The sequence below is a fragment of the Mesoplodon mirus genome (assembly GCF_964341445.2).
Source record: "Mesoplodon mirus genome assembly, chromosome: 11".
NCBI classification, from domain to species: Eukaryota; Metazoa; Chordata; class Mammalia; order Artiodactyla; family Ziphiidae; genus Mesoplodon; species Mesoplodon mirus.
In genome coordinates, this window is record NC_138987.1 from 37,885,476 (window position 1) to 37,895,732 (window position 10,257).

General features: G+C 52.0%; 1 protein-coding gene across 1 annotated transcript; it reads left to right on the forward strand.

The window, feature by feature from the left end:
• Positions 1-417: 417 nt before the first annotated feature.
• Positions 418-2,726, forward strand: MCHR1 (melanin concentrating hormone receptor 1; the record flags this gene model as incomplete). Its single annotated transcript, XM_082635840.1, has 2 exons — positions 418-514; positions 1,747-2,726. Exons 1-2 carry the CDS (start codon positions 433-435, stop codon positions 2,724-2,726), a joined length of 1,062 nt encoding a protein of 353 aa, XP_082491966.1. The 5' UTR covers positions 418-432.
• Positions 2,727-10,257: the final 7,531 nt, after the last annotated feature.

Here is a 10,257-nt window from a genome sequence, read left to right on the forward strand (position 1 = left end):
CGGGCTCCTTGCATTTGCAGAGTCTTGTAGCCTCACGTGAGGGAAGCAGCACCACCTGTGTGGCACAGGAGACACAGCCCAAGTGCCAGAGGGAAGGAAGCCCAGTCTCTGATGGGGATGCCTGAGCCCGGCTCCGGCCGCTGGGCTCTGCAGGCAGTCGGAAACTGGAGCTGCTGCGGCGCAGGACCGAAGAGGTTAACGCGCATCTGCCTCCGAATGTTAATGTGTCTAGGTGATGTCAGTGGGAGCCGGGGAAGGAGTGAGGGGAGAGCGGTGGGCAGAGGAGGCAGCGGAGGCTGCCGGGCTGCCTAGGAAGACCCCCCTCCAGACGGCGGTGCCCCGAGGGGCCGGGGCCCAGGACGCAGCGGTCGGCGCGGGAGGCTGCCGCAGCCTGCGTGGGCCGACGGGCGAGCGGGCGCCGGCGCCGGCGGGATGGACCTGGAAGTCTCGCTGCTGCCCACCGGCCCCAATGCCAGCAACACCTCGGATGGCCCGGATAACCTCACCACGGCCGGTGAGACGTGTTGGAGGGGAGTCCTCCCTCCTCTGCGCCGGGGGTGGGAAATGGGAAGATTTCACCTCTGAGCCAAACTGCTGGGGAAACTTTATTACAGTTCTTGGGGATAAATATGCTTTGCCCGGAGGGGCAGGGGAAAAGGGGACGAGAATGAAATGGCAGGGGCAGAGAAGAGGGCAAAGGCACACTCGGAAGTGGCCGGGGATGGGGGCCAGCCGCGAGGGAGGCAGGGGAGAGAGCTGCCAAGGAGTTCCGAAGATGCTTTGCAGAAAATATTCCAGGCTAGAAAAGCAAGCAAGAGAAGCTGGAGGGTGGTATGTAGGAAGATAGCTGGAGGCTCACTCATTCACTGATCCCGTTGGCTTTTCACTCGAACTACGTGTTATGGGTTCTGAAACATCCTTACTGCCTCCTTGGAGAGGCGTGGGAAGGGATAACTCACAGAGATGCAAGGACATTTCCAGCTCTAAGATGCCCTGGAATTCTAGCTTTGAAGGATAAGAGGAGGAAGAAAAAAAGAGGAAAGGTTTGCATAGAGAAAATTCTCAGGTAGCTGGGCTGCAACACACAGCTTCAGTTTCTGGTCACTCAGGAAGACTGGGAAGCCCAGGCTCAGAAGATAGGGACCAAGGAAATCCCGGATAGGAACCCAGGAGAGGGGAGGGCTGTGGGCCTGATGGGCAAAAGCCTCCAGGAGACAGTCACCCACAGAGATGCCCAGGAATCAGTACACAGCTTTCAACCAGCGACTCCTGAAATGAAATGATCAGGGCTGCAAATAGGAAAAGAGAAAACACACGCACGCACCCACACATGCTCACACATGCACAGAGTTTCATGTCCTGCTGGCTGTTTTGATGATGTTTCCTGGTGAAGCCCAGAGGCCCACAGGACAATTCTCTGCAGACTGCTGTGCTTCTTGACTCTGTGACTTCTGAGAAAATGCAGGAGGCAAAGGACCGGTCCTTCAACAAACAGGTGGTGTGGGAGACTCTGATGGGATTGACCAGGGAACCAGTACAGGAGGGCACGGGGGCAGGATTAACAGCAGTGTGGGCAGGGAGTATGGTAGGGAGGATTCCAGATGAATGATGGGCCCTGAGCTGAAATGGCAGGAGGATGAATGGGGGACAGGCTCATGGCTGGAGGCTGAGCACGCCAGTAGGAGGTCAGCCCTCAGAGAGCAGAGCCCATGTCAGATGGTCGACGCTCGCTCCTTCTGTCCCCAGGGCTGCCGCCTCGCACAGGGAGCATCTCTTACATCAACATCATCATGCCTTCGGTGTTTGCTACCATCTGCCTCCTGGGCATCATTGGGAACTCCGTGGTCATCTTCGCGGTGGTGAAGAAATCCAAGCTGCACTGGTTCAGCAACGTCCCCGACATCTTCATCATCAACCTCTCGGTGGTGGACCTCCTCTTTCTCCTGGGCATGCCCTTCATGATCCACCAGCTCATGGGCAATGGTGTCTGGCACTTTGGAGAGACCATGTGCACCCTCATCACGGCCATGGATGCCAACAGTCAGTTCACCAGCACCTACATCCTGACCGCCATGACCATTGACCGCTACCTGGCCACCGTCCACCCCATCTCCTCCACCAAGTTCCGGAAGCCCTCTGTGGCCACCCTGGTGATCTGCCTCCTGTGGGCCCTGTCCTTCATCAGCATCACCCCTGTGTGGCTCTACGCCAGGCTTATCCCCTTCCCAGGAGGCACCGTGGGCTGTGGCATCCGCCTGCCCAACCCAGAAACTGACCTCTACTGGTTCACCCTGTACCAGTTTTTCCTGGCCTTTGCCCTGCCCTTCGTGGTCATCACAGCTGCGTATGTGAGGATCCTGCAGCGCATGACATCCTCCGTGGCCCCCTCCTCTCAACGCAGCATCCGGCTGCGGACAAAGAGGGTGACCCGCATGGCCATCGCTATCTGCCTGGTTTTCTTTGTGTGCTGGGCACCCTACTACGTGCTTCAGCTGACCCAGCTGTCCATCAGCCGCCCGACGCTCACCTTTGTCTACCTGTACAACGCGGCCATCAGCTTGGGCTATGCCAACAGCTGCCTCAACCCCTTTGTGTACATCGTGCTCTGTGAGACGTTCCGAAAACGCTTGGTCCTATCGGTGAAGCCTGCGGCCCAGGGGCAGCTTCGAGCCATCAGCAATGCCCAGACGGCTGATGAAGAGAGGACAGAAAGCAAGGGCACCTGACCCTTCCCCTGCCACCCTGGGCACTTCCACGTCAGGGCACCACGGCAGACCATGGGGGAAGATGCTGAGAGAAACCGAAGACCGCTCTGGGAGGATGCAGGGAGGCTGGGTGGTTACAACTAAAAACATTCAACGGGGCCCACAGATTGCTCAACGGAGCCAGGTTTGGGGGCTTCAAGCATCAGAAATCTCCTTTGGAGAGCAAGATGGACCTTTGGGTTGAACAGAAACTGAGCAAGAAGATTGGTTTACATGTTCAGTTGAGCGCTACATCTGCTAGCTCCCAAGTGTCTTTTTCCAGAGAGAAGAGGTAGAAGGCGTCTTGCGGGTTTATTTAAAATGAGGCCAGGCCAGGGCGTGAGCAGCGGTACGGGCACAGGCCCCTGGGGAAATGGGAAAGGTGGTGCGGCCTCACTGCATTTTCCTGTCTCTCATTGGTATGATGGAGGGCAACCTTTCTCCCAAGCTGGAGGATGATGAAAAATAAAGCATGTGGTCTCTCCATGTTCCAGTATCCTGTGTCAATTTCCCTTTATCTCTAGGCGATGCATGTTTATTTGGGGGGTGGGGTCTGAGCCCACAGAGGTAAAAGCCCAATTTGCTAGGAGACCCACTTATTGGGAATGAAAAGGCTACCCAGGATGGGTGTGGGTGAGGGCCTAAGAAAAAGAGGGAGGGTCAAGGGGGGCAGTTGTGGGGTCATTCTCTGCGGGGGGCATATTTGTCAGTCACCAGATCCAGAGTGAGCACCCATCAGGGTCCTGCACATGCAGGGGTCATTCTGAGGCCTGGTGTGTTTGGCATCAGTTTTTTGCTCTAGCCCTTTCTCTCCAAAATAAAAACGAATAAAGGAAAATCTCCACCCGTATCTCTCTGGACGCTCCTGTAAAATTGCTCCGGCTTGGGGGTGGGTGTAGCGGTGGAGGCAGGCGGCCGAAAAGGGAAAGAGGGGTCGTTTGGCCGTGGAATCTAGACCTTGGTTCAGGCTGCATTTTAGGAAGCAAGAAGCAGGGGATCTGCTTGTCTAAACCCATAGGGAGGATTACTGTGAATTCATTAGATTGAAATTCCGCTGCCAGTCTTGTTCTCAGGACTCAACTTCCTGTCTTCTGCTCAAAAGCACTTGGTTGTTAGCAGTGCTGGCCCCTCAGGCCAGAGTCCCACCCGCCACCTCCCCTGCTGAGTCACAAGTCGCAGGGCTGGCTTCTCAGGCAGCCTGAGCTTGAGCCTGCCTCTTGCGGCTGCTGCTAAGATCTGCTATGAGCCACGTTGAGCAGGAAGATTACAGACGGGGCCGCTGGGCGGCGGCCAAGGCTGCTGCTTCTCAGCTTCTTCACGAGCGGAGCCAGGAGCCAGGAGTCCTGCGCGAACCACTCCGCAGGCGTTGATGAGATAGTGAGAGCAAATGGTGAGCTCCTGACTTGTCCAGATGCATCCCTAAAGCAGGTGCATCAGCACAGCCTCCTCTCACCAGTTATTTTTCACCGCGGAGTTGCAGCAGGTAGCCTGATTAGCAAACTTCTGGACAGCTTCTTTAGGTCCTGGGGAACTCTTTGTAACCATCATCATTAGTATTTCTGCTTGCGTTCCACTCCACCCAGTGCATGGGGAGTTGGGGTCGGGGGGTGGGGACAAAGCAGACAGTTAGTTTTCCTTACTCTTTTACACTGGGGTCTCTAGCTGTCACAGGTAAGCTCCAAATCTGTTTTAGATGCACATCCAACAACAACAAAAAAGATTCTTATGGGAGCTTTAAGTCAACTCCTACCCACTAGTTCCAGAAAAGGAGGTTTTCCTGTAACTGGTTTGCCTATGGAAGTCTTCCCCAGGGTCTATCTTCTTCACCCTCTCCCCCCTCCAAGGAGGACTCTGGGAGAGGAAATATGTGAGATGGCCTCTCCCAGGAAATGCAAGTGACCAAGGCTACAGGCCAGTGAGTGGGCAGGCAAATGACCTGCTGATGGCCCCAGAGACTCTCAACCCCATATTTTTTTTTTTTTTAAGAAGATGTTGGGGGTAGGAGTTTATTTATTTATTTATTTATTTTTGCTGTGTTGGGTCTTCGTTTCTGTGCGAGGGCTTTCTCTAGCTGTGGCAAGCGGGGGCCACTCTTCATTGCGGTGCGCGGGCCTCTCACTATCGCGGCCTCTCTTGTTGAGGAGCACAGGCTCCAGACGCACAGGCTCAGTAGTTGTGGCTCACGGGCCTAGTTGCTCCGCGGCATGTGGGATCCTCCCAGACCAGGGCTCAAACCCGTGTCCCCTGCATTAGCAGGCAGATTCTCAACCACTGCGCCACCAGGGAAGCCCTCAACCCCATATTGAAAACTGAAGTTGAAGCAAAGTGGGTTGAGACAGGAAAGTGAGTGGGTGGTAACGTAAACAGAGTGAGTTTTATGGTATGTGAATTATATATCAATTTTACGAAAAGTGGCAGAGTATGAAAGGCTGAGGAAGGCAGAGCCTGAGGGAGGTGATGGGGTGAACAGGGCAGTAAGAATAATAAAGGCTAACAATTATGTGCCGGCTATGGGACGGGCACTAGGCTAATTTTTTTTTTTTTTTTTTTTTTTTTTGCGGTACGCGGACCTCTCACTGCTGTGGTCTCTCCCGTTGCGGAGCACAGGCTCTGGACGCGCAGGCTCAGTGGCCATGGCTCATGGGCCCAGCTGCTCTGCAGCACGTGGGATCTTCCCAGAGCGGGGCACGAACCCATGTCCCCTGCATCGGCAGGCGGACTCTCAACCACTGCGCCACCAGGGAAGCCCCATAGGCTAAATATTTGACGTAGATTATCTTATTTAACACTCACAGCAACTCTATGAAGCAGGTTTATTATTACTCCCATTTTATAAACGAGGAAATTGAGGCCCTAAGGCGATGTTAAGTCACCGATCACAGGCACCCCTGGAGCCAATGCTTGTCTGGCCACAACGCTGTGCCTCATGCACGGGACCAGCCATAGGATAGAATTAAGTCCCAGAACAAAGGCAGAAGATGCTCTGAGAGGCTGAAGAAGTCTTCACTTCTCACTGGGGATTCAGGGCATGTGGAAGAGATTTGGAAGTGTAGATAGGACGTTGACAAGCAGAGATGGGGAAGAGCAAGTTTCAGGCAGGTGGAAAAACCCTGAGCTAGTATGTAGAGGTGGGAAAAGCTAAGTGTGTTTAAGGAACATTGCTGACAGTATTGGGGACCCTCCACCACCAATGCACATGCTCCCTCTTCCCCCAGGGTATGGATCATGATTAGTCTAACCCTATTGGACAGCCCTCTTTCCTGCTTTCCCAGCCTCCCTTGCAGCTAAGGGTCCACATATGATCGAGTTTTCAGCAGGAGAGATGCGTGCAATGTTTCACTCAGTTTTGTATTTGACATCTTCATTTGAAATGCTGAGATGCAGGGACTCCCCTGGTGATCCAGTGGTTAAGACTCCCAGCTTCCACTGCAGGGGACATGGGTTCGATCCCTGGTGGGGGAACTAAGGTCCCTCATGCCGTGCAGCACGGCCAAAAAAAAAAAAAATTAGGCTTTATGAAATGCTGAGATGCAATATCGTCCACTTTGAATGGGGAAAATGCAAGATTATGTTCCTCTTCTACCTGTGTGGTTCCTTAAGAAATGTGTTTTTTTAAAAAAAATCAAAACAAAAACAGGACCTAAGCAGAAGTCTGCTGTGGGGACTTCTGGAAAAAGTTTTGCTTTCCTGACTAAAGGTAACAGATCAGGTTGGTAGCATCTGGGCTCTTCCTCCTTTCTCCCTGCCTTGAACGCAGATGCATCATCTGGAGCTGCAGCCACTCTCTTGGGATCACAAGGTGACAAGTATGAGAATGCAAACCAATGCTCTAAGGCTGATGAGTCAGGAAGACAGAGAGAGCATGCGTTCCCAAGGGCATCACTGACTTGCTGAACCAACACCAACCTCGAGGCTTCTAGGTGTGCAAGAAAGTAAATCCCTATCTGTTTAAGCAACTGTTCTGTTAACCCTCCTGATAACATCCTAAGCTTCCAACCTAAACTTTCCTGGTTTAGGAAGTACGGACCCCAGCCCCACCTCCACAGATGGGCTCCACCTGGCTTTAACCAATCACCATGTCCCATCTCCCTGGCCACACTGGTTCATTCAGGGAGGCAAGAGCAACCAATGGGATGTAAAAAGTCATTAGCCAGGATTTCTGAGAAGGAAGGTCTTTATTCTTTGTTTGGAGCTATTGGTAGAGCCTCTCCCATCCCCCTCCTCGACTAGACCTGGGAAGCACACAGCTCCATGAGCTGCCGGCAGCCACCTTGGGGTTGCTTGGGCAAAGCCCTCCTGAGACAGAAGCCAGCTCAGAAGAATCAGAGCTGAAAGAGAAAGTGTGAGAATCAGGTGATGTTGCTGGAGACTTGATCAAGCCTTGCTTGAAGTTAAGATACTCTTAAACCATTTGATTATATGAACCAATAAATTCCCTTTAACAGCCAGTTCAGTTGGGCTTTCTATTATTTGCAACTAGGAAGTCCTGATAAGAAAGATATGAACAATTTTTTTTTTGGCCGCGCCACTCGGCATGCGGGATCTTAGTTCCCCGACCAGGGATCAAACCCCTGCCCCCTGTAGTGGAAGTGCGGAGTCTTAACCACTGGACCATCAGGGAAGTCCAGAAAGATACAAACATTTTAAAGATTAGGTTGGAGTATTGGTGTTATGGGCTGACTTGTCTTCATCCAAAATTCATGTGTTGAGGCCCTAACCCATGTGATGGCATTTGTAGATGGTGCCTTGGGAGGTAATTATGTTTAGATGAGGTCATGAGACACCAGAGAGCTTGTTTCTCTCTCTCTCCACCTGCACACCCCAAGGAAAGGCCATGTGAGGACACAGTGAGAAGGCAGCCATTTGCAAGCCAGGAAGAGAGCTCTCACCAGGTAATAAATCAGCCAGCACTTTGATCTTGGCCTTCCAGCCTCCAGAACTGTGAGAAATAAATGTCTGTTGTTTAAGCCGCAGAGTCTATGGTATTTTGTTTTAGCAGCCCAAGCTAAGACAATTGGTAAGAGCCTTTTTAGTTGTAAATGACAGAAATCCAACTCAATTGATTTGAGCAAAAAAATAGGGGAGCATTCTGGCCTTTGTCTTTTTTTTTTTGGCTGTATTGGGTCTTCGCTGCTGCACGCTTTCTCTAGTTGTGGCGAGTGGGGGCTACTCTTCATTGTGGTGTATGGGCTTCTCATTGCAGTGGCTTCTCTTGTTGCAGAGCATGGGCTCTAGGCACGCAGGCTTCAGTAGTTGTGGCATGTGGACTCAGTATTTGTGGCTTGCAGACTCTAGAGTGCAGGTTCAGTAGTTGTGGCGCACGGGCTTAGTTGCTCCACGGCATGTGGGATCTTCCTGGACCAGGGCTCGAACCCGTGTCCCCTGCATTAGCAGGCGGATTCTTAACCACCGCGCCACCAGGGAAGCCCAATTCTGGCCTTTTAAGTGGAAAATTTCAGGGATTGCTAAGGCTTTCAGTCATGACTGGATCCAACAGCTCAAAAGCTCTGCCATCAGGACGGACTTTCCCTTTCTCTCTTCCCCACACCCTCTCTCTCTCTCTCACTCAGCTCAGTTTTCCGCTCTGTTGGCCTCCTTCTCAAGGGATGTCCCCTGATGTGGTAGCAAAGATGGCCACCAGCAGGGGTGTGAACTTGCATTATCCTCACAAGCAGCAGCTCCAGGAATTAGCCAGGACTTCTGTCCTGCCACCTGCCATGTCCTTGCCACCTTTCCCTCCAACATCCGTTCCAAAATCCAAAAAAGCTTCTGATTGGTCACATGTGAGTTACACACCTTCTCACTTCCACCCAACCAAGCATGAGATCTGGGGACATGGGACACCCTTATTGGCTAGAATAGGTCACATGCTCACCCAAGTGGGGTCATTTCACTGGCAGCCCCACTGTGTGTGTGTGTGTGTTGCAGTTCCTAAAAGAAAAAGAGAATTTATATTGCCTTAAGTAGAAAGAAGGATAGAAGGATGATGGGCAAACAAAGACAACAGATATCCCACCAGGGAGGGTCTCAATAATTAGAGAGGGTGGCATGGAAAAGAGAACAGGCAAAGGACAGGTAGGAGAATCAAGGAAGATTGAGAGGCCAGCCAGGAAGCCAGGTGATTACTGTGGAGGATTCTGCACAGGAAAGAATCTTTAACCTTGAATCTGATGAAAACTCTGGATCCTTCCCCTGAGTACACATTTGCACATGCGCATAAAACACTGCAAATAAGTTTGGAGGGTTTATAACCTCCTCCCCAGTGCCCAAGGAGGAGCCCTGGTAATGGAAGGATCTGGATGTCTGACGGCAAAGTCAGACAGAAGACCCCAGATGGCTGTGAGCAGGCACAACGCTTACTGTCAGAGCAAAAGCGGGCAGGGTCCCTGCCCTTGCCGAGCTTCCGACCCCAGTGGAGAGCGAATGTTCATCAGATAATCTCGTGGAGAAATGTGAAATTACAAAGGGGAAGTATGAGAATCAGTGCATGGGCGAGGGGTAAGCTGTTCAGGCAGGTCAGGGAAGGCTTGGCAAAAGTAGGGACATTTCACCCACTGAGCTCTGAAGGGTAAGGAGGGGAGGGGGCCTTATCTGTTCAAGAGCCCTGTGCTTGGGGGGAGGTTAAGAGAATGCCAATGGACGCTCTGATATGGAGGAACCCAGGGGATGTCTCAGCTGATACACACTGTGTTCTTAGGTCCTCCTGGAATCTGTTTTGTAAAGTGGAATAAGAAAGAACTCTGGGTGCAGGACTTCCCTGGTGGTCCAGAGGTTAAGACTCCACGCTCCCAATGCAGGGGGTCAGGTTCGATCCCTGGTCAAGGAACTAGAACCCATTTGCTGCAAGTAAAAGATCCCACATGCTGCAACTAAAGATCCAGCACAGGGCAATGAAGATCCTGCGTGCTGTAACTAAGACCGGGCACAGCCAAATAAGGATAGGGAGATAATAAATAAATAAATATTTTTTTAAATTTTTTTTTTATTTTTAAAAAGGCAGAAGTGCAGAGGTGACAGAATGCATGGTATCTGGGATGGAGCCCTTTGAAAAAAACAGAAAGAAATCTGGCTGCAATTATGTGGTTGCAACAGCAGCCTGGGGGCAAAGCAGCTCATTGCAAAAGGGAAAAACAAGAGTTTGGTTCATAGTGGTTCTGCTGTCTTTCCATCCTGGTCTCTCCTGGATCTCATTTAAAAAAAAAAAAAAAAGTGCTGAAACCTCAAACGCCAGCCAGCTCCGTTACCAACACTTGACAAAGCTCTAACTTGTCAGACGAGTGGATTTGGAGCACAGACTACCCTGCTACCTCCTCATTGCCTGGCACTCCCTGGATCAGCTCCCCCTCCCCTGCTACCAGTCACCCTCCACACCAGTGGAGCCAGGGAAGTTGCAGCCGCCCACCTGCTCCCGCGGCTGCCTGCCAACAAGAGCTTTGCTGGGAGCTTCATTACCTCTACTGCCTCCCCAACTCTCCTTCCCCCCTTGAGAAATGGCGTTAAGTGGAAGAAATCA